Source organism: Bufo gargarizans, chromosome 3 (genome assembly GCF_014858855.1).
Source record: "Bufo gargarizans isolate SCDJY-AF-19 chromosome 3, ASM1485885v1, whole genome shotgun sequence".
NCBI classification, from domain to species: Eukaryota; Metazoa; Chordata; class Amphibia; order Anura; family Bufonidae; genus Bufo; species Bufo gargarizans.
The window spans coordinates 230835809-230860531 of record NC_058082.1 but is presented as its reverse complement, the minus strand read 5'-3'; the positions used below and the strand labels follow the sequence as shown (position 1 = coordinate 230860531).

Sequence of the window (24723 nt, the reverse complement as noted above, 5' to 3'; positions counted from 1 at the left end):
TATACGGATTATAAAAACTGCAACTCCAGTAACTGCCATCAACCTGAAAAGAAAATTACAGCATAAACCAATTTCACTGCGGGTGTCTGGGAGTTCGATGACCTTGCAGTCCTTAATTCATGGTTCCCAAGTAATGTCTCTCACTTCCTCTATCTAGAAGACTTGTCTCCCATCTTAACTAGATCACAGCTCACGTGTCCTCTCCTCGGCAATATCAGAGTGAAATAGAAATGTGCACAGTGTACGAAGAGAAAAATCAGCTCACCAAATACTGTTAAGAATGAAGAAGAGTTGTATGAAGATGCACCCGAAGGGCAAAATTCCACCCATAATGATACCAGGTAATGGCTTTGTGTAAAATGACTGCTCAGGAATCTGACGAGGGATCTGGTTGGTGCGGACTGGGTGTTCAATAGACTAAAAGGAAAGAAGAGAAAGCAAATGCATTATTACAGAGTCATTTAAAATCTCAGTTTTTCACTGCCATCCTATTTGCAAGCTTTTTCCTCTGGCGTTCATGCTGACTCTAATGGTGGCAAATAACTACTGTAGACATCAAATGGCAAACCCAATATGAAAAGGCACAAAAAGCTGAACCCATCAAAGCCTGTAGTTAAAAATCTATCTGCACTAAGGTGGCAGACCTTACTCACCTGCTGGTTACAAATGATTGCGTTAAAATCAACATTTCCCTACCATCTGCCAGTTAGGGGTTAAATCCGAATACATAGACACAGCACAAAGTCACCCATTGCAGAGCAAGTTCATGAGTGCACATTAACAGCCGCAAATAGATTACTGCTATACATGAAATATCCTTTGGTTCTAAAGATTATTCAAACACTTCTCTATATAAATAGCTGTAAACCAACACGCGCTTCCTCCATTCATGACTAGATGTGATACAATCTGTTGGTCCTGCTAGTGGAAAAGGAACAATTCTGCAGTAATTTGCTCCTCAATCATGTAGACCACACAATCAGAGGCATCCTGCTGTCAGCAAGGGCAGAAAATCTAATCCTTCTTAAATATGGAAAATAGATTGGCTGCGGCGCGCGTTTTGTTACTCGAGATCTCAAATGCCTTGTTTTGTGGTTTTATTTCCAAGTCCCCTGAAAATATGTATTTGCAGTTGAGATGACCCTACAGTAAGGGCTCATGCACACGACCGTATGTATTTTACAGTCCGCAAAAACAGATCTACAGAAAGATAATACGGATGACGTCCGTGTGCATTTCGGATTTTGCGGAACGGAACAGCTGGCCCCTAATAGAACAATCCTATCCTTGTCCGTTGAAATGAATGGTTCTGCATACAGTCCAAAAAAACAAAACAAAAAAATAATAAATAAATAAAAAACACACGAAATGGACATGAAGAAAATACGTTTGTGTGCACGAGTCCTTAAAGGGACACCCCCAGGAAATGTTTTACCTATATGTGAATATTCAATTTTTGTAAATAAAAACTGGTGGATATTTTTCTGGATATCATTTTTGGAAGTCCATCTATTCTACCGCCTTTCCTGGCTCTTTAACTTGCTCTTTTGTTTGGACTTTTAGCACAGCAGAAACAACTTTTTCAGTCAGGCCATCCCTGTGATAGAGACTCATAGAATCAAACATTATACTGATAAGTGCAGTGATCTTTTATGGACATCCTTTTCTAGGCCTACAAAGTGAACAACAGATGTCATACCGCCTATTGTATGTAATTCTACACCCATTATAAAAAGGATTACCCCGCAGATAACATTCCCTCATAGCAACAGTAAGAGGACAATAAATTACCTATTTATATAGGAGGTCTTATAAATTAGGCTGACTGCTACAGAAGAACAATATTTTAACTTTAATTTCCAATGGCATAGTGCCGAAATGAAGAAAAATCTGCCACAAATACTAAAAAATAAATATTTTCAATGAATATTTATTTTTATAAAATGTTCCTTTCTGATGGAAGTGTCCCTTTAATATATTTGTAGAGTTATCACCTGTGCCACACATCCGAGTTGGTTTTTCTGGTTTCAGAATATTGACGGCCTGTCCATGGCATAAGTCATCGGTATAAGGGCTCGTTCACAAGAACACGTGAAGCCCGTGCTGTGGACTGCAAGTTGCGGTCTGCAATGCATGGGTACCTTCATTGGGACAGGCCCACTTGAATGGGTCCGCGATCCCTCCGTTCTGCAAAAAGTTAGAACATGCTCTATCTTTTTGCGGTGCGGAGGCACGGAACCCCAGAAAGCACTCCGTAGTGCTTCCGTACTTCCGTTCCGGATTTGCGGACTTATTGAAATGAATGGGTCCGCATCCGTGATGCAGAATGACAACGGAAAGATGCCCGCATATTGCAGATCTGCTCGTTCACACGGGACACCACCGGTCGTGTGAACGAGCTCCAAGATTGGTGGAGGTCTCATGCTCAACACACAGATCAGCTGTTTGAGTGGCACATGGTGCTCATGCCAGTGCTGGAGACTGTTCAGTGTTTTCCTGCATCCACTCTACAAAGTGGCAATGGTTCAGGATAATTACAGCTTCACCCTGTTCACCTGAATGGGAGTGAAATGTATTAACCCTGCACAGCCCCTAAACACTGAAGAGGCTGCAGCGCTTTTAAGCATCACGTCCTCTTCTTATAGCTGTTCAGCAGGGCTGCCGAGAGTGGGACTACCACTGATCTGGTACAGATCGCCTATACTGAGGATACACCAGCAATATTATGAAGCCAGAAAGCACCTTTAAAAGATATGTTCCCATATTGTGAGTCTGTTGGTGATTTTCCATCATGGAAATTTAGCAGCAAGTTTCTCTGGAACCCACCACTGCAGTGGCATCGCTGCTGGGATCATTTTTTTTTTGTTTTTTTCCCTCCTTTCAACATTTTTGTTGACGAAAAACCCACAAGTCAATTTACGCTGGGGTATTTTTCAACAGCGTGTGAAAAGATAACCTGTCTTATTTTGAGCATCAGTTGATATCACAGCTTATCTACTCCCTTCTGTCCTCTGCACAAATCAGAGTATGTCTAGAAAACTCTCCAATAAAAGCCAATGAGGTCCTCTCCCGTCCAGTGTGTCTATGGCCCATGCACCTGCACTCAAAGAACAGGAAGCCTTGATATATTTTAGGCCAGGGTCCCTCAACTCCAGTCCTCAGGTCCCACCTGCCAGTCATGTTTTCAGGATTTCCTTAGTATTGAGCAGGCGATATAATTAGGGTCCATCCATCAGGACTTACCACAGGTATTCATTCTGTGAGATATTCTCAAATCATGACTGGTAGGTGGGCCCTGAGGACTGGAGTTGAGGAACACTGTTTTAGGCAAAATTAAACAGCACATTAAAAATCAGGAGAAGCTGAGCAGACTGATATAAAGTTTAATGGGGGGGGGGGGGGGGGGGGGGGGGGAGGGAGTCAGTGCAACTTCTATTTCATTCATTTAAATTCCTGCTCATTCTGGACTTTGACATCAAGGAGGCGGTCCTATCTGTATACACAGTGATGTCAATCACTGATAGGACCGCCATCTTGATGTCAAAGCCCAGATTGAGCATGGATATAAAAAATGAATAAATTACAAAAAAAATCCATAACCCTATATATATGCTCAGCTCCTCCTGCTCTATAACATGCTGTCTTCAGACACCACATACTATGTAACAGGTTCCCTTTAAGTACTGTATTCCTAATAAACTGTACAGCTAAAGCATGGAGCTGTCTAATAGACGACAGACATGAATAGCAGGACATTGTACTTACATTCTTTTTAAATCCAAAATAAGCGCCAATAAACGTGAGAGGGACAGAAATGCAAAACCACAATGCCAGGATGGCTACAAGGGTGCCAAATGGAATGGCAGCAGAGGATCCTTCTCCCCAGAGAATTAAGTTCATCAAAAAGAAATCGGCAAATACAATCCTAAAGGGTAAAAATGACAACAAAAATTCTCGAGTCATACATATGTTTTGAAGAAAGCGTTTTCTTATCTCAACGTTTAGATCAGTTTAATAGCAAAATGACACAAATTACAACAGCAGGTAGGCGCTGTAATGACTAGTCCATCTGTCTGTACCCATTAGATCTAAGTGCTTGTTCACTTTGCTCCTGCTACAGGTTGGGTATGTTCTGCACACACATTATGCCTCACCAGCCATCTACAAGTCACTTCATAGCATCTGAATTACAATAGCTTTGTAAAATACTTTACCCAGGACAGAGAAAGGAGGTCAGCAAGACGTTGGTTTTCCATTTCTCCCCACCAAACGCTAAAGAGAGAGACAGAGATAGACTTGTAATCACGATGCATAACAAGTCCACTTACTATAAATGCGGAGTACGAGGTACATAAGGAGGGTCAGAACAGAAGACACTTCTACAATTTAAAAGAAGCTTCTTTCCTGTCAGTTAAAACTAGATAGCAACACAGTCTTTTTCTTCTAATCTGATTTTATTTTACGATTACAGATTTTCTATTTCCTGAACAGGATTATGGGGGCTGTCATCTTGCCTTTTGGTTCAAAATATTTGTTTTCTTATTTTCATCCTCAAAAACCTAGGGCGTCTTATAGGGCAAAAATACGGTATTAGGCTTCGTGACCAATGTAAAAACTGCAGGACTTTGTTTTTTGTTTAAATGTATATTAACAAGGAAAATTAAAAATATCAAATTATTAAAAAATACGTTTAACATACAAATTGGATTTAAACAATAGGTCATTTTCTGACCTATGGGGGGGGTCATTTTTTTCCCCCTCACATTCCCTTTAAGGCCCTCTACATGGTCCGATGGAGCAGATGATTGTCAGGAGGAAACAGTTCCTTCCTGACAATCACTTGCTTGCCAGTAAAGAACACTGCTACATTGCAATGATCCCCTCCACAGTATGAGGAGGAGCGATCCCGAATGCCATTGCTCGTCCCCACACAAAATAATTGTTTGTCGGCAGCACCATCTGCTAGCAGCAACCAATGATTTAGGTGTCCGTCCAAATTATTCTATTACCTGTTGAATGAGACAGTTTTCTGGTGAAGACGACTGAAATCTACGCCAGTCAGGGGTAGGCGTAGATTTTGGGTCAGGAGCATGACCTGCTGCATGCTACACCTTCTCATAAATCAGCCACAGCATCCAGCATCGTGCCTAGTGTACACAGCCAGGCTTTGATGAATCTGGCCCATTGAATACAGGGAGATCTACCTTTATGGATGTGGTGAATATAGCAAGTCGTTATTGCAGTTTTATCTACTCACATTTGTAGAATCTGGAAGCTACATAACCAGCTGGAGTACCAAGCAACACCCACAGGACAACGGCACACGTCATTAGCGCACCTCTATTAGCAGGAGACAAAAATCCCAGGCATGCAAAAACTGAAACAAAAAAAAAAATTTTTTTTAAACGCACTGCAGACTTATAAAGATACTTTAAACAGATTTACTAAACCCCCAACTGGCAACACCCAGATGAACCTTTATTTCAGACTGCTGGCAATTCATATGTACACTTCTAGTAGGAATACTAGAGGAGTGGCACAGAGTTAGAAGAAAAGATAAGAGACTGCGGCACTTGTGCGAGCGTTGTGGCATCTTCAATGTTTATGTGCACGTTATCTAGCTTGTAGCGGTGGTTTAGACCTCAGATCAAAAAATTGGGTATCTGATCTAAGGTTTGATTGGTGGTCTTATCTGAGGTCTTAATAGGAACCTTATTAACATTGGGGGTCTGAACAGGGGCCTGACTAACATTGGGGGTCTAACAGGCTCTGACCTGAGGGCTGATTAATATTGGGGGTCTGAGCTGAGCTCTGAAAATATATTTTTTCTTCTTCTTTTCCTCCTCTGAAACCCAGGTGCGTCTTATAGGGTGAAAAGCTGTACAGATTCTGTTCCTAAAAGCTATGATATTACTAGCCTTCAGCATAACAGACTCCTGACAATGCATACTTACACAACGTGATGAATGTCATTATTAAGATCTGAGTGCCGGAACCAAGAAAAACGGAAAGCAGCATGCCCTTTCTGGGTGGCCTGAAGATATCACCATGCACCAGCTTCCAACCAAACTCTTCCTGAGCATCCTCCTGTATAGGAAACACACAATTTGTATAATTATTCACATCTACTACATACATCATATAATCTTCTATGACACAGTTGGGAAGATTTATGAAACTGTCTAAAGGAATAAAATGTCTACTGCCCAAAGCAACCAATTACAGCCCAGCTTTTCATAAACCCCGTTTTCTGTTAGATAGTTTTCATAAATCTGCCCCAGGGTCTTACGCAAAAAATAGTGACTTCATTACATATATACATGTTAGGCTAGTTTCACACTAGCGTTCTGAGATCCAGCAGGCTATTCCGACAGGGAACAGCCTGCCAGTTCAGTTCTCTCTGGAATTGGCATTAAGTATAATGGGGAACGGCAGAGACCCCGCAACCCGGCATATATTTTGAGAATCGGGCAGACAAATAGGTTTTCATCCAGCCAATTCTCGGCATGTGTGTCCATTGTTTTTAGAGATTCTCCAGAGACTGGTACATTGCCAAGGGATTGATGCAAGGCAGCTGGGGTGCCCATTTTAAATAGGGGTACTGGGCAAATGGGCTTTAGGTTATGAAGAAAAATATAAAGAATTATAGTTTTCTACCTTAAGAAGAAAAGTCTGGGGGTGCACGATTAAAGGGGTTTTCTGGTACTTAGATATTGATGCCCTATCCTGAGGATAGACCAATCAGTATCTGATTGCACCCCCACTGAGCAGCTGCCAGCACTGGGAACAGACAGATGCCACTACAGGTTTAGCTCCATTCAATGGCAAAATCCACTGTGTGAACATAGCAGTAGAATCTGGGATTAGCCACTACATGAGCTTTCTTACAACAAAACATTCACGTTTATTTAAATGTAAAGAATTCTTATTCCGAATATTGATCCGGTCACCGCTTCAAAAATAAAATTTTCCCGTTTTGGACAAATCGGTTCATTGGTTTCCTATCCGTTCTCTGGATTAATGGAGGAAACATAAGCTTTACCCTTTCCCTTCATCCACATCCTGTCCCATACATTGGTTGAACTTTAAGCACATCATGTAACTATAGTAAAACATTTTCATAAAAAAAAAAAAAAAAATCCCAGTGCTACAGCTTTAACCCTTCGCCTCTGCTGACAGTTTTAGCCTTAATGACCAAGCCCTATTTTTCAAATCTGACACGTCTCACTTTATGTGGTAATAACTTTGGAACACTTTTACTTATCTTAGGGTACTTTCACACTTGCAGGAGAGGATTCCAGGCAGGCAGTTCAGTCGCCGGAACTGCCTGCCGGATCCAGACGCAAACGGATTAATTTGCGAGATGGTTTCGGATGCTGTTCAGTTTCACAAATGCATTGATTGCAATACCAGATCAGTCTTTCCGGTTGTTATTTATTTTTCTCATTTTTAAAAGGTCTGCGCATGGATCCGTTTTGCCGGAACACTTGGGGCTGGATCCGGCATTATATATATATATGATGTGATAACTTTGTTCAGTGGGTTGACACGGTTATGGCCATAGAAAACTTATATAGTTTCTTTAGGTTTTACTACTTTTGCAGCATAAAAAATAAATAAAAAATCATTAAAAATAGGTTATATTTTGCATTGCCATCTACTAACATTCATAACCTTTTTTTTTCCACAAATTAAGCTGCGAGTTTTTTTTGAGAGGTGTTGTTGTATTGTATTGGTATCATTTTGGGTGAGGTGACAAAAACAGCAATTCTTTCATTGGTTTTCATTATTATTTTTTTACGTCATTCACCACGTGGGATTAGTAACATGATCCTTTTATATATCAGGTTCTTACGGTGATACAAATCATGTATAATTTATTTTTCAATCATTTGTAAATAAGCGGATGTGGGAAAGACAATTTTTTTTCCCCATTTACATTTTTAGAACTTTTTTTTTTACATTTTAACTTTTATTTTTACACTTTTTTTTTTTTTTTTTTTTAATCAAGTGCCACTTGGATCTTGAAGATCCAGTGGGGCTGATTGATGGCTGCACTATACTCTGCAATACTCTTCTATGGCAGTGTATAGTACTGTCAGTTTTACACTGATCAGACAGTCAGCCTTTGTAAGGCATCCAGTTGCCATGGCATGCAATTGCAGCGGCCCGATGGGGAAGAGAGGGAGCTCCCTCCCTCTGTTAACCCCATGTATGCCGCGGGTGGCTACTGACCTCGGCATCTAAGGAGTTACACGCCGGGGATGGGTGCCAGTGCTGATCTCGGTCGTTGCAGCAAAGTGTCAGCTATATGGAGGGTGGTGAACCGCACAGAGGGCAGCAGGGGCACAGGGAGCCATGCCCGATTTTAGGCTCTGATCTCCAGGGGTTAAAGTTTTTTGTTTTTTTTTACTTATATTTATATTTAAAAAATAATAATAATAATGTATGGGCTCATTTCAAACAGACTGTACAGAATTACCTATATAATGGTTCCGATTTGCAAATACTCACCGTAGAATCTATCTGGTTGTATCTTGCAATATCTTTGTGCAGTGTTCTCAACATAATCATGGCAACCATACCAGACAGGAAGAGAACAATCACTAAAGAATTCATTATGCTAAAGAAAACAAAAGAAACGTGTTATCAATACACATATCAGTGCAACATGGGAACCTGCAATTTTTTTTTTTGCCTTACTTCAGCAAGTGGCATTTATCATGCACAGAAAGTTAATACAAGGCACTTACTAATGTATTCTTATCATCCATATTGTCTCCTTTGCTGGCTGGATTCATTTTTCCATCACATTATACACTGCTCATTTCCATGGTTACGACCACCCTGAAATTCAGGCCAGCACTTTTTCCTATAGTGTGCAAGCATAACCGCCACTGCTGGATTGCAGGATGGTCATAACCATGGAAACGAGCAGTGTATAATAGAATGGAGAAATGAATCCAGCCAGCAAAGGAAGCAATATGGACAATCACAATACATTAGTAAGTGGCTTGTTTTAACTTTCTCCACATGATAAATGCCACTTGCTGAAGTGAGACAACCCCTTTAAGCCTGTATTACAACCAGGCGGTTGTCGGGCCAATCATTGCTAACGAACATTCATAGTAATACTAGTTAGCGATGATCTGGCTGTATAATACTGCTGCCAATTACCAAATGAACGAACAAACACTTGTTCATCGGACAATCCAAATCTTTTGACAGGGTAAAAAAAAAAAAAAAAAAAAAAAAAAAAAATCATCATTTGCTGGTGGCAGATCGTGGTGTCTAATCATGATCTGGTGCCGGCTAACAACTAGACAGCATGGAGACAAGTGAGGGTATAATAAATCGCTCCTCTCCATGCTGTGGAGGTCGTCTCCTCTGCTAGAGAGCAGGCGATTGCCAGGAAGGAATGCTTCCTTCCCAAAAATCACCAGCAGAATCGCGTTGTGTAATACAGCCCTAGGTCTCTTTCACACGACCGTATGGCTTTTTCAGTGTTTTGCGGTCCGTTTTTTTTTTGTTTCCGTATAAAATATACAGCAATTACATAGAAAAAAAATTGGGCTGGGCATAAAATTTTCAATAGATGGTTCCGCAAAAACTTAACGGATACGGAAGACATACAGAGGCATTTCCGTATGTGTTCATTTTTTTTTTTTTTTGTGGACCCATTGACATGAATAGTCCTGTATACGGAACGCAAAAAACATTCCGTACACGAAAAAAAAAAAATATAATAAATAATTTACTGAGCCACTTCACAACCCCTCCCCTCTGAGTGACAGCTGTATCATCCAACCAGGAGACCACTACAGCTTTAATGCAGAGTACAGGGGGATCGGCTATTAAGCAGTTCAATGCAGAAAGCGCTTCACAGCGACTCTACCTTGTGCAGTTGTCCAGTCCCATAATGATTTTTTTTGCCTAGAGTTCCCCAAACACTCCATATATTTTGCCCCATATGCCTATTTTTCAGGTCAAAAAAAACTTTCCTTCCCTTGTTCTCGGAACCCCTGCATTATGGCAGGATGTTGACTGGCTTACTTCCGGATTTGCTCAGCTTCCTGCTGGTCTTGCCAACCACTCGGCATACTTTTCTCTGTAAGGTTTCTCGGGGCTTGCTCTACTTGCTACACTGTTCCTTCCCTCTCCATCCCTATAATACACCTTACAAGGAGTCAGCACAATAAGCTGTGGTAATAAAAATATCAATTTCACAATAAAATAAATGCCATGATGCCAAAAACAGGGGAAGGAAGGTGACCACATGAAAAACAGGTATATGTGGCAAAAATATGCCTTTTTTTTTTTTAAATCTGCCCAGAGTACCCAAAAGTTTCACTATGGGACCTAAGAACCCCTTAAGCACAATCTGACTAAATAAAAGTTAATATTTGCACAACTCCTGAGAAAAGCTCCACAAAAGGCATGTTTGTATGTATACGAGTACCACAGATTAAAGTGTAACTGTTTTTTTATGTTATGGGGCAGTGAGATTTTTTTTTTAAATATAGTTTAATTACTGAAATCGCACATTTGTATTAAGAAAATAGCTGTATATGAACAGAAGCAACGCTCCCTGGCTTCTACTTACTTAACTGTGGAGACTTGCTCAACACTGACAGTGTTAAGTAAACAGAAGAAGGCATTGCTTTAGAGCTATTATTCTAATAGAAATAAACAATTTCAGTATTTTAGGTATATTAAAAAAATGGTCAGTATCACGGCCCGTACACATGGAAATATATGGAAAAATAAATAATATAGAATTTTAGTTTCACTAAGGACCGGCATCATTACAAGAGAGGCGGTCAGAGGAAGGCTTTTGGAGCAAGAGTGGCCCTCGGTGCACTTAACTGCTCATCTGCATATGGATTAAGGCTAGGTCTACACGACGACATTTGTCGCGCGACATTTTGTTGCACCAATGTCGCGCGACAATTTTTATAATGGCAGTCTATGGTGTCGCACTGCAACATGCGACATGCAGCGACTGCGACGCGACAGTCACAGAAAATCCATTCAAGATGGATTTTTCAGCGACTGTCGCGTCGCAGTCGCAACATGTCGCATGTTGCAGTGCGACACCATAGACTGCCATTATAAAAATTGTCGCGCGACATTGGTGCAACAAAATGTCGCGCGACAACTGTTGCGCCCTGTCGCGCGACAAATGTCGTCGTGTAGACCTAGCCTAAATGTACAATTGCAACAAACTAAAAGGGATCATGACATTCAGAAGAGAGAGTCCTACAAAGCAGTGTGCCTACTTTAACAGTGAACTTCTTGGTGACAGACCCCTTTTATATCTTAAATTTACACATTATGGACACACAAATGTACTTACCTAAACCACTGAATGTGCGTGTGCGGCATCGATTCTAGGATGTAATCCCACCTGGAGGCCCATCTGATGTCCTTTTGCTCCTGAACAGTAGCAAAACAGTAAGAAAGTCACATGCAGCCCAGAAAAAAATTATATAGAATAAACTTAATCAACCAAAATACATGGTGGTGGTATTATTTTACTTCTTCTGTAAATTATGTCCACAAGAACTCAAAAATGAGAAGATTGCAGCCAGCAGTGTGACAGCACTCCCACAAAATGTATATTCTCTGACCTGTTAGAAAGCTACATTATGTAAACTGTGATAAAAGTAAGCTTCTTACCAGGGACTGTATTTGTGAGTTATCCCCTCCCATCTGATCCTCAGCTGTGTCATGTGACCAACACTGAATCTCCCAATAACAGCATCTTATGTGTGGACAGGAAGTCAGTTTCTGTATGTATTCCTATGGAAGCCTCAATGTCAGTCTCATAGGAATGAATAGAGAAGTAACTGACTTCCTGTCCTGTGTCAGGTGGAGAGCAGACTTACTGGTCACATAACACAGCTAAGGCTCAGAGGGGAGGTTATTACAGTCACTGGTGAAACGATTACCTTCACTACAGTTTACATCATGTTAGTGGCATGCCTAAAAGGTGTTTGGCACCCGAGACAGGTCCGAAACTTTAAAACATTGTGCCCCTTCACAGTAGTAATGCTCTCCCTGTGACCCTCAGGGTTTATAAAAACAAAAAAAACAGTAACTACTCACCTTGTCCCGTTCCTGAAGATCACATCGCCTCCAGCTCTCCCCTGCAGACACAGATCGCACTGCAGCACTGTATAGGAGGAGCGCACAGGCAGGTTCTTGGGCTCCTCCTACACTTGCCAGCACAGCGATCTGTGTCTGCAGGGCTGAAAGGTGAAGCAGGGAAAAAGACAGGTTTCTGCTTCACCATTCAATGCACAAGTCTGGGGGAGAAAAGGCGTGCGGGGAGCCGAGCGCTCAGTAAGTAAAAGGACCGCCAGCTCCCCAGCACATGACAGGTCAGAGAATAACATTTTTTTGTAGGAGTGCGACTTTAGAGGGGTTTTCTTTTCTCCCCCCACACAAAAAAAGACACAGACACACTCACACAGTTTAGTGTCCATAGAGAAGATCCCCTAAAACATATCAGTTGCACGCAGTCATGCAAGCGCTCACCCCAGCCATGTGGCTCTATGTACTATCGATAAATATGGACAAAGTCCGTTTAGTGAACATATGCAGATTTACACTATTGCTCAAATATTTTTTCACATGCACTTTATTTTGTGTTTTGTATAGCTATTTAAAATGTATATAAAGAAACAGCAGAGACTGAATAAGACGTCTGCCGTGCTATTTGTACACCATGTTGCCCGTGAAGATTGAGAGAAACTTTGTGGCACCTGATTAATAGGTCTCTCTCTGCTCTTTGAATATAGGCCCCAATTCAATACTGTAATACTTATTGGCATTCATATTAATATAGTTCATTATACTGACCTCAAATGAAACAGAATATGTGTATTTGATTTTAATTTCTCCAGTGTATGTATTCTTTATTTCCATTGGAGGTCCAGAACAATCAGGTTTGTCAGGGTGAGTATGCTTGAAGCTAAAGAAAGTAGAATAAGGAGACAATTTATAAATGGAAAATAATAAAAAAAAATGATACATACATAACACACACACACACACACACACACACACACACGCCTACGTTCACACTAGCGGCAGCCTTCTCTGGCAGGCTGTTCCGGCGGGAGGTCTGGCCGCAGCACAGCAAACATGCCGAGAGGCGGCCGGAGTAAAACTAAGACATATTTTTGATATCTTTTTTTATGGGCATTTTTTTTTTTTGTCCCCGTTTAGGAAACAATCTTGTAGGTCTTACGTTTAATTTACCAAGTCTGTTATTGGAAAATAGGGAAAAAATATAAAAAAAATTAAGCCATGGTTTTTGGGGTTTTGACATCACAGCGTTCACTGGGCACTACAAACATGACATTCTTATTCTGCGTCTCAATATGTATAGGGAGATACTAAACTTGTATAAGTTTTTATTTATTTTTTGTTTTTTTCTTTGTATCGCCATTTTCTGACAGCCATAACTTTTGTATACTTCATTCACAGAGCTGTATGAGGGCTTGTTTTTTGCGGGGCGAACTGTTGTTTTTTTTTTTTATTGGTACCACTGTGTGGCACGTACGACTTTTTGATCACCGTTTAAAAAAAAAAAAATTAAAAGGAGGGGGGAGCAAATAGTGTTTTTTTTTCCCTACATTACGGCGTTCACCACACCGTTAATTTAAAAAAATAATTTTAATAGTTCAGGCATTTTCAGAAGCAGTGATACCCATTTTCTTATTGTTTATATATTTTATTTAAACTTTTAAATATGTAATTTTAACTTTTAATCCCCTCAGGGGGCTACAACCTGGCATCTTTTGATCCTTTCCCATTCACCCTAATAGATATAATAGACTGAATGGGATTATACCACACTCGCTGCTAAGCTGTGCCTCATGCACCGTTTAGCAGGTAGCCCACCATGGCAGGTCCGGGAAGCTTCAGAAGCATCCAGGCTGCCATGGTAACCATTTGGAGCCCCGCAATTTCACTGATCACATGTCCCAGTTGACAGGGACCGTAAAGTACAAAGATAGTCATGGGATCTGTCAGAATAAGAGAGGTAGAGGATCAGTAAGGTGCGTATTATGTCAAACTATTTTAAAGCATTCTAAAAATATAAATATTTTTTTTTTTAATGAAAATGCCGGACCACCTCTTTAATGTACAGTAGAAACAGACAATTCTGTACTTAATTTACCAGCCAATGCTGGCTTAAAAGTAAACTTGTTCATGTACTTGTAATCCTTCAGATTTCCAAAAATATGATTATGTAATAACTAAGGCAGCAATTATTATTGTACTGTTCAGAAGAAGAATGTAACTTATGTGAATACAGTAAGAAGAATTCTCCAATAAATTTAATTATTACAGGGCACTGAGAAAACAGGAGATACTGAATCACCGGAGGATTCTCAACAAACCAAGCATTTCTCTTACCTTCTGGGTTCTAGCTTAGCAGCTACTAATCTTGATCCTTGCCCTTCATTCTCTACAACATGGTAATACATAGTTATGTCCACATGATTGAAGATGTAGAATGTATCCTTCTCGTGAAATTCGGACTGTGAATAAAATAGTACTTTTATAGCAAACAATTAACTATATACTAGCATAAACATGGGTAAATATTACAGTGCTTGTATTTTACAATACTCAACATACAATAGACTCTAGTGTAACTTGATCCATACTCAAAGCCAAAAGTGACAATCTGCAGTGAATGTGACTGACTGGAAGATCCAGCAAACAAACATGTACCATTTCATTTTTCTGGTACACAGAGACTGCTGTCCTCACTATAGAACATGGTTTACAGCTTTCAGCAGCTAGTACTTAGAAGTAAGGGAAGAAATCTGGCTTCGCCAACTTAAGTATCTGTCAGTATGATCAACTCTATTAAACCCGGCATACTGCCTGGTAGGATTGATCATGCTAATTAAAACAATACATTTCTTTTGTCTGTATGTTGACTCGCTGCAGACATATCCATGGTTTAAGTTATATGCAAAAGAGTAAGTTTGAGCACTAATGGGCTGCCCTGAGCCATTGGAGCATCACTTTTGTAACACCTCTGTGCTCTGCACACTCCCAACTCCCCTTTGATTGACAGGGCTAAACCCCTCAACTAGTCCTGTATTCTTGCGCCTGCGCCGCGACAGCTCAGCGACTTGGCGCTTACGCACAGGACCTGAAGCTGCTTCGTGGGGCCCGGGAAGCAGCAGCAGGTGCATTGTATAACGGCAAATTGCCCCAAGGCCTCGGCACTTGTGCAGTAGGTCTGATGTGCTCGGGATGCAGCAGCAGATTCATTGTGCAAGCACAGAGTTGCCTCTAGGCCCCAACACTTGCAAAGAAGGTCTGGTGAGCTCAGGAAGGAGCAGTAGATCCACTGCACAAGTACACAGTCCCTATGCCGACTCGGCACAGACATGAGAATTCATGGCTAGATGAGAGTTCTAGCCCTGTCAATCAAGTGGGGTGGGAGTGGGCAGTGCACAGGGGTTTTACAAAAGTGTTGACCAAGGGCTCTGGCCAGCACCTTGGTGCTTGAACGTGCTCATTTGCACATACATAAAAACAGGGATCTCTGCTGCAATTCAACATACAGACAAAAGAAAGATAATATTTTCAACAGCATGATCAACCCTACCAAGCTGTATGTCTGGTTTAATAGGGTTGATCATGCTGACAGAGGCACTTTTAAAGCTATGGAAGCAATGACTAGTTTTCCATAGAGTTGTGATCAAAAGTTACAATGGTCACCTTGAAACAAATGAATAGGGTTAGGACCTCTGTACTGGAAATACATACGTTGATCACACACGCATCCTTAGGATGCCCCTCCTCTGTTATGTAGCAGCCAATAGGAAATCCAGGATTGCAAAATTTCTTTTTGTCTTCTACCTCGTAACACCATGTTACCGGCATGTTGTCAACGATCCTGAAATTATAAAAGGAGTAAAAGCAAAGTTAAACAAAGCTTATAGGCACGACTATCCGGTCACACTAAACAATAGGATTGTAATGCTGGATGGTGTGCTTAAAAGGAGTTGTCTAGGGTTTCACTATTGATGGCCTGTCCTCATGATAGTCCATCAATATCGGATTGTGGGGGTCCGCTTCCCGCTGATTAGCTCGAGCCGGAAGTCAGCACCGCAACTACTCATATCCATCCATTGTGCAGTAAACAGGGCTGGTTAGTAGCACTACTTTCACTTTAATATGAGCAGCTCTGTCCACTACACAGCCGATCCTCCCCTGCCAATCAAATACTGATGGCCTATCTTGAGGCTAGGCCATCAGTAGTAAGATCCTGGACAACCCCATGAAATCATTACTCCCATGTCAGACACCTATGGAATCAGCAAAGTAGGCTGTGCTATAAAGTTTCTGTAAATCCCATTCACTTCTACGAGAGTTACAAAAACTACATAGCACAGGCCGCTCTGCTGTGAAAGCCCAGCCACCTCTGGCCGCCACAAACCCTTTAAAGAGGACAGTACCAGCTCTCATCCTTTTACTAAACAATTCTACACTTAAAAAATATCTGGAGACTCTTTTCTTAGAGTCCTGCTTTGTGCAGTTCCTCCGTTACTCCTTCTAGAAGTTTTGTGATTCCATTAAAAACCGGGTGTTACCATCAGCCTGGTCAGAGAGACAGTCCTTTGACAAGAGAAATATTAGCACAGTCAATTACTACTAAAGTTTTTAGAAGAAATAACAGAGGAATAGCACATTGCACCGAATGAGTCCTGTGAAAAGATGTTCCAGAATGTCAGGAGAGGGGACTGATCATGTTTAAAGGTGTTGCTTTGCACCGAGTAGTAATATAGTATTACATTCCACCATTCAAATGTCTTGGGGGTAGTAAGCAACCTCTATAGTGCCCCCTAGTGGAGGATAGCTACCTAAATGAGAATGCCTATCCTTTTTACAGGCCTTTCAAGATAACTAAGGATACCAGCCAAACAAAGAGCATTCTCCAATTGGAAAAGGAGACCCACCTGCAGACAGCCGTTTCAGAGTTATTGCCTCTCCCTGGTACAGGGCAGGGTGTGAGGTTTGTCATAGGTCTAGGGGTGTTGTTTACCCTAAGGCCTCTTTCATACGAACAATACGGATTGGCTCCGGGTGCGTGCAGTGAAACTCGCACCATTTTGCAAGCAAGTTCAGCCAGTTTTGTCTAAACAAACTGAAGACTTGGAAAACATCAGTGAATAACACATTGCATCCGGACGCAATGCGTTTTTCACTGAAGCCCCATTCACTTCTATGGGACCATGGCTGCGTGAAAAACACAGATTTAGGCTACATGCACACGACCGTATGCGTTTCGCGGTCTGCAAATTGCAAATCCCCAAAAAAACGGATGCCACAATGTTTTTCCGCAGATTCATTGTAACAATGCCTAAGGGTACTTTCACACTAGCGTTCTTCTTTTCCGGCATTGAGTTCCGTCCTAGGGGCTCAATACCGGAAAAGAACTGATCCCCATGCATTCTGAATGGAGAGCACTCTGTTCAGGATGTCTTCAGTTCAGTCTTTTTGCCATTTCAGGACAGAGATAATACCGGTTTTATCTCCGTCCAAAAAGACTGAACACTTGCCGGAATGCCGGCATTAATTTACATTGAAATGCATTAAGTGTTCCAGCTTTCTGGTCTGCGCATGCGCAGACCAAAAGGAAATAAATAAATTAAAAAAATGCAAATTTTTTTTTTTTATATATACACACCGAATCCATTTTTCCGGATGACACTGGAGAGACTGATCCGGCATGTCAATGCATTTGTCAGATGGATCCGCATCCGGATCAGTCTGACAAACGTCATCAGTTTGCATAAGTTTTGCCGGCAGGCAGTTCAGACGACGGAACTGCCTGCCAGAATCCTCTGCTGAAAGTGTGAAAGTACCCTGAAAACGGACAAGAATAGGGCGTTCTATTTTTTTGCAGGGCTACGGATCGGACATACTGATGCGGACAGCACACGGTGTGCTATCCGCATTTTTTTGCAGACCCATTGAAATTAATGGGTTTGCATGCTATCCACAAAAAAAATTAAAGTGGAAAGGACGCGGAAACAAACAAACGTTCGTGTGCATGTAGCCTAAAGGACATGCAGCGATTCTCATGCACCTTAGAACTGATGCGTGAAAAAAAAAAAAAAGCTCTTGGTTTGGCTGATATACTTGTTTTGTTGCTAGGCCTGGGAAAAGGTCAGGACCACAAGGTAACTACCTCCATTACTCCAGTAGGTGGCACCCCAGAGACGTGTTTCTCTTCAAAGTAACCATTCAAGTGTTCTTGGAGACAACCCCTTCCCCAGAAATCAGCAGGACATCCGCTGTAATGAGAAGCGTGTTCACTACACGACAAACTAACAGCAAGGGGCAGAGGAGACCCCTTTATTTTTTAGGCCTAAATTAACCCAACCCCCCACCCTCCCCTTTACAGCTCACAAACCCCAATGAATCAAGAAAAGCCATCAGAAAGTTGATAAAGCGCACTCACCAGTGGTGCTGATAGTTGAGGAGCATGCTCTTCTTTAAGAACTCCAGCTTCTGCTTACTCTGAGTATCTGTGGTGGTGTACGTTTTGGTACATACTTCCTCACATTTTTTGCTTTCCTTAAATTTAAACTGCAAATGAACAGAATAATATTTTAAGTTTTAAAAGAAGCAATCCGACTTCTGCAATCACATAGCCAACTAAAGAAAAATGTTACGCCTCTTCAACCAAATATAGTCAGTCTACCATCTTGTCTTCTAGGTTCTCTCTGCGACATTGAATAAATAGCTGCCTATTTCTTGTATGGGGTCCTCCGGTGTCTCCTTCAAATGGCAGATGTCAGGGGAGATAAGGTTTGGCATCTAAACTTCAACTGCCCAATCCTTTCTCTGGAAGATAAACCTCTGCCAGGGGAGCCTGGCAGCTGCTTTCTTCCCACTCAGGGCACGTGCATGGTCAGCCGAGCATGCATGTATATGGAGGGGGTCAGCCGAACCTATGTGTACAGCAAGCTTAACTGTCTCACATACAGCCTTGAAGCCTCAGAGGAAAACAGAGGAGGTGCACTTTCCTTCAGTGGTGTAGCGTGAATGGTTGCCTCTGGTGCCAAACTGCAAGGGGGCACCCAGCAGCCAGGGCACTGGTAAACAGGCTGTTACACATCCTGCCATCGCCATTCAGTGAGCTGCCTGCCACCGGGTCAATAACATTCACTCAGCCTCAGGCCTTCACCAGCCAGCTGGGCGTGCAAAGACGGATCACAGGCTGCGCCGCCTCCAAGCAGAAACCATACTGCGTGCCAGTCCAGAGCAGAGCAAAAGCAGTAACTGTGCAGAACAGTCTCTGAGCACTGAGGCAATGACACAGTGCGGCAAGGTTTTTTTTCTACATGATAAGCATCAGCGGGGCTGGCAGGGCGCCAACAAAGGAATTATGACTGGGTTAATATTGGAGGATTATTATCGTGGGGGCTTAAAGAGGACCTTTCATGTTTTTTTTTTCTCCTGAGTACCTGGAGAGTACCTCCACTGATGCTGCAGGAATGATTTTTTAAACACCTTCAGGTTGCCCTGCTGTGATCCCCTGAAGCTTTGGCGCCATATATGTTAATTCAGAGCATGGAGGAGGAGATATCCGCTTTTCTCAGTGGGAGTCTCCTTCTCATGAGATTTTGTAGGGACTATTTGTATAATGCACTCAAGGAACATGCTGCATGAGAGAAACCTTATTGGAGATCAGTGCATGCTCTTATCTCCCATCTGGACTACGGCAACATAGTCCTCGGTAGCCTCCCATTGAGCACTATTGCAGTCTTCCGATCCATCCTCAATTCTGCTGCCCGGTTAATCCACCTCTACCCTCTTACCTTCTGCCAATCCCTTCACTGGCTCCCCACTGCCCAGCAAATTCAGTGAAAGATACAAACTATATATAAGGCCGTCCACAACTTGTCCCCTTCTTACATCTCTAACCTGCTTTCCAGATGCATCCCCACCCGTAATCTCTGATCCTCAAAAAAACCTTCTTTGTTCTCCTGTTGTCTACAACATGTGCATCCCCCCATACGCTCTCCCCCAACATCCAAACCTTCAAAAGCAACCTGAAAACCCACCTCTTCAGGAATGCCTACCACCTGTAATAAGCATGCTGCCCCCGCACAGCCAGATGAGCAGCCTTCACCCTCACCTACTGCGTTCTTCCCCTTCTCTGCATTGTAAGCTCTCTAGGGCAGGGACCTCTCCCCTCTGTACTAGTCTCATACCAAGTTCATGGTTGTTGTACTTGTGTTATTTTAGATTTTGTATGCCTACCCCCCCTTAGATGTACAGAGCCATATAATTAAAGGGGTTCTGCAGTTCATTTAAACTGATGCTCTATCCTCTAGATCACGGGTGTCAAACACAAGGCCCGCGGGCCGAATCCGGCCCGCCAGACCTAGTCATGTGGCCCGCATAGCCGCCACCCTTCACCTTTTATTCTCGCTTTTTTTTTTTTGACACAAGAAAGCCGCCTCTTCAGCGCATGCGCGGCAGCCTACAAGCCAGAGAACGTCTGCCCTCAAGCGGCGCCGGCCGTTCTACACAGGAAACCTCCACTTTCAGGGGTGTGGAATGTCTCCATGTTGCCCCCATACAGTATAACGTCTCCTTGTGGCCCCCATACAGTATAACGTCACCTTGGGGCTGCCCTAGTGCCCCACACAGTATAACGTCACCCTGTGGCCCCTGCCCCCATACAGTATACAACCGTATACATCCTACAGATACAACCGGCCCTTTGAGGGTGACCAAACTGCTGATGCGGCCCCCGATGAATTTGAGTTTGACACCCCTGCTCTAGATAGATTACCAGCATATGATTGGTGGGGGGTCCCACACCCAGGAGAGCCCCGCCGATCAGCTGTTTCAGAAGGAAGCGGCGCTCTAGGAGTGCCGCGGCCTTCTCTTGGCCCAGTGACGTCTCGACTAGTATCACTGGCCTGGGTGGGGCTAAGCTCTGTTCACTTGAATAGAGCTCAGCCACACCCAGGCCAATTATACTAGTTGTGACGTCACTGGGCCTGCGGTAAACAGCAAGAAGGCTGCGCTGCTGCCTTCTCCAACAGCTGATCGGCGGGGATATTGATCATCAATTCAGAGGATAGATCATCGTTTAAGAGAACTGCAGAACCCCTTTAATGACGCTTTCAAATAAATGATAATAAAAGAGAGCAAATAAACCACTTTCCAATCCGTCAGACTGAAAGCGTATCATTAGTCACCAAGAAATCTCATCTAAATCAGAAATCTGCCAGTCGTTAGAACTGCAAATAACAGCAACGAGCAAACAGTGAAAAGTATTTAGTGATTATTGTCCTGGGCAATTGCACATCTTCTGAATGCAAACAAACAGCTTGCTAAATAACCGATCGATACAGGTAAAGGGGTTGTCAGCTCTGAACCCAGACATTCCTCCATTTTCACCCAGGCAGCCCCCCTGACTTAAGCATCGGAGCAGTTCATGCACTAAATCACGCAGGGCAAAGACATTTTCAGGAGTTCTGGTGACAAACTGGGTTCTCCATGGGGCTTCCAGGAAGCCCAGTAATGTCACCGGCACTGATGGGCAGGCTTTAGAGCTGCCCTAGGCAGTAAAATGGCCAGGGCAGCGCTAAAGCACGCCCATCAGAGCTGGTGATGTCACCAAACACACTGCCGGGCGGAAGTGTGTTACTGTAAATGTTCCCCCGCTGTGCCCCCCGTTCACTTCTCCCGACTGGTATGGTAATGAATATCATTGGTACAGGGAGGAGGAGACGCCAGGGTTTCTCAGTGGGCGCCTCCTTCTCCCTGGCTGTAGCGTGGTCCAATCACAGCGGAGAGCTGTGATTGGACCGCACTACAGCCAGGGAGAAGGAGATGCCCATTGAGAAACAGGCGGGCAAAGTGAACGGGGGCACAGCGGGGGAACAGAGCGCCGGACAGACACACTAGTAAGAGATATTACATCCACGAATTATGCCCTACACAACCCCCTACTTATTTCATAATGTCTGGACCCATGAAAGGTCCTCTTTAATGGAAAAAAAATTAAAAAATAATAATAGTAAAAATAGTATAACCATAAAGACCCTTTTACACTGCTCAACTAAGCAGAACGCTTCCTTTCTGACAATTGTCTGCTCTTCAGTGAAGGAAGAGTGATCTCCTCCACAGTATGGAGAGGAGTGATCACTAATGCCATCATTTTTACCCATAGAGAAACGGGCATGATCTGTCGTCGGTAAACATTGATTTACAGCTCATTCAGATGGCCTTATGAACGAGTCTGCATCCGTTCTGCAAATTTTGCGGAACGGGTGTGGACCAAGTCATTTTAATGGGGGCCACAAAAGATACAGACCTGTGCTGCCTGCACCTGTGGTTCCGTTCTGCGGCCCCGCAATAAAAAGTTTTTTTTTTTTTAAAAGTCCTGTTATTGCCCAAGGCATTTTCTATTATAGCTGCGGCCACGTGCAGTCCGCAAATTGCGGAACGTACACGGCCGGAATCCGTGTTTTGCGGATCCACAAAACACAAACGGTCGTGTGAATGCGCCCTTAGGTGATGAATGAGCCTAACACCTGATGAACGAGTGTAATTGGCGGCATCTTTACACCCGATGAGCATTCCTACAAACGCTTGTTAGAGATGATCTGCCTGATGTTTGGGCAGAGTAAAGGGGCCTTAAGACTAATAACGCCACTGGGAAGTACATTTACATTATAAAACCATAGCCTCCTATACTGCATATTTAACTAGAAAACTAAAACTTATGTTTTCTTTTAGCACAAACTTACATTTAAAAAGAAATTTGGTAAAACATACTGAAATATATACCAACCCTGTACGGAGACTGCTCAATTCTTTCACCAAACAACACTTGACCCAGATTTTCAGATGGCCTTTTTTCCTTTTCTACTTGACAAAAATCAAACCTTAAAAATAAAAATATTAATGTTACTGAGAAAATTCAATTTTTATAAAAAAATAAAAAATCCATAATGTAGTGTTGCCTGCTTTATACATTCCTTTTCCATCCCTGCTGTACTTTGTGTTTATTTTATCTTGCACTGCCTCCAAAAGGTGATAGGAAGTACTGCACAATCCAGTTGAAATCAATTTGCTTAAGGCTTCAAGCACACGGCCGTTGCCGGTCATGGCCCGTATTGCGGGCCGCAAACGGACACTCGCCGTGTGCTCCCCTCATCAAGTGAACAGGTCCGCAATCTGAAGCCGCTTCTGGCTGTGACCCCTACACTGCAAAAATATAGAACTTGATCAATTTTTTTTTACGGTGCGGATGGATCAGGGACCCATTCAAGTCGAATGGGTCTGGATCTGTCACAACTGCCGCACGAATAGGGCAGTTCCCAATGCACTGAACAGTCGCACAACGGCCGTGTGCAAGAGGCCTATAAAGAGGACCTTCACTAGTCCTGACACAACAATATTAGTACATGGCAGTGTAGGGCAGGATCAGTAGATGTCCCTGCGCTAATGTTATTTTCAGATCGGCTGCTCTGTTGGGGCTCTGTGCCCCTCGTTCACTTTTGCCGCCCTGTATGCTAATTAGTAGTATCCGTCCGGTGAGGAGGAGACTGTTAACCGCAAAACACTTGTGGACATGTGAATGGACCTCAAATTCTGTTTCTAAGGCCTCATGCACACGACCGTTGTGTGCATCCGTGGCCGTTGTGCCGTTTTCCGTTTTTTTTTTCGCGGACCCATTGACTTTCAATGGGTCCGTGGAAAAATCGGAAAATGCACCGTTTTGCAGCCGAGGCCGTGATCCGTGTATCCTGTCCGTCAAAAAAATAGGACCTGTCCTATTTTTTTGACGGACAACGGTTCACGGACCCATTCAAGTCAATGGGTCCGTGAAAGAACACGGATGCACACAAGATTGGCATCCGTGTCCGTGGCCGTAGGTTGCTTTCATACAGACGGATCCGAAGATCCGTCTGCATAAAAGCTTTTTCTGATCTAAGTTTTCACTTCGTGAAAACTCATATCCGACAGTATATTCTAACACAGAAGCGTTCCCATGGTGATGGGGACGCTTCTAGTTAGAATACACTACAAACTTTGTACAAGACTGCCCCCTGCTGCCTGGCAGCACCCGATCTCTTACAGGGGGATATGATAGCACAATTAACTCCTTCAGGTGCGGCACCTAAAGGGGTTAATTGTGCTATCATATTCCCCTGTAAGAGATCAGGGCTGCCAGGCAGCAGGGGGCAGACCCCCCCCCCCCCCACCTCCCCAGTTTGAATATCGTTGGTGGCACAGTGTGCGCCCACCATCGCCCCCCCTCCCTCTATAGCAGTAACAACATTGGTGGCAGTGTGCGGCCTCCCACCCCCCCCCCCCCCCATCATTGGTGGCAGCGGAGTTCCGATCGGAGTCCCAGTTTAATCGCTGGGGCTCCGATCGGTAACCATGGCAACCAGGAAGCTACTGCAGCCCTGGCTGGTTGCCATGGTTACTTAGCAATAGTACAACAGTAGAAGATTCATACTTACCTGCTGGCTGCTGCGATGTCTGAACGGCCGGGAGCTCCTCCTACTGGTAAGTGACAGTTCTTTAGCAATGCGCCGCACAGACCTTTCACTTACCAGTAGGTGGAGCTCCCGGCCGGTCACAGACATCGCAGCAGCAAGCAGGTAACTATGAGTCTTCTACTATTGTACTATTGCTAAG

At 43.1% G+C, this 24723-nt stretch overlaps 1 protein-coding gene across 1 annotated transcript in view; it reads right to left on the bottom strand.

Moving 5' to 3' along the window:
- TM9SF2 (transmembrane 9 superfamily member 2) overlaps positions 1–24723 on the bottom strand; it is a 48674-nt gene that overhangs the window by 6596 nt on the left and 17355 nt on the right. Inside the window, exons 4-15 of the mRNA XM_044285564.1 lie at positions 22865–22958; positions 18506–18633; positions 15805–15934; positions 14431–14555; positions 12865–12976; positions 11357–11436; positions 8515–8623; positions 5955–6087; positions 5258–5377; positions 4215–4272; positions 3766–3925; positions 266–417 (exon numbers count right to left, since the gene is read on the bottom strand). Coding sequence (XP_044141499.1) covers positions 266–417; positions 3766–3925; positions 4215–4272; positions 5258–5377; positions 5955–6087; positions 8515–8623; positions 11357–11436; positions 12865–12976; positions 14431–14555; positions 15805–15934; positions 18506–18633; positions 22865–22958 — 1401 coding nt within the window. The remainder of the gene's footprint in view (positions 1–265; positions 418–3765; positions 3926–4214; positions 4273–5257; positions 5378–5954; positions 6088–8514; positions 8624–11356; positions 11437–12864; positions 12977–14430; positions 14556–15804; positions 15935–18505; positions 18634–22864; positions 22959–24723) is intronic.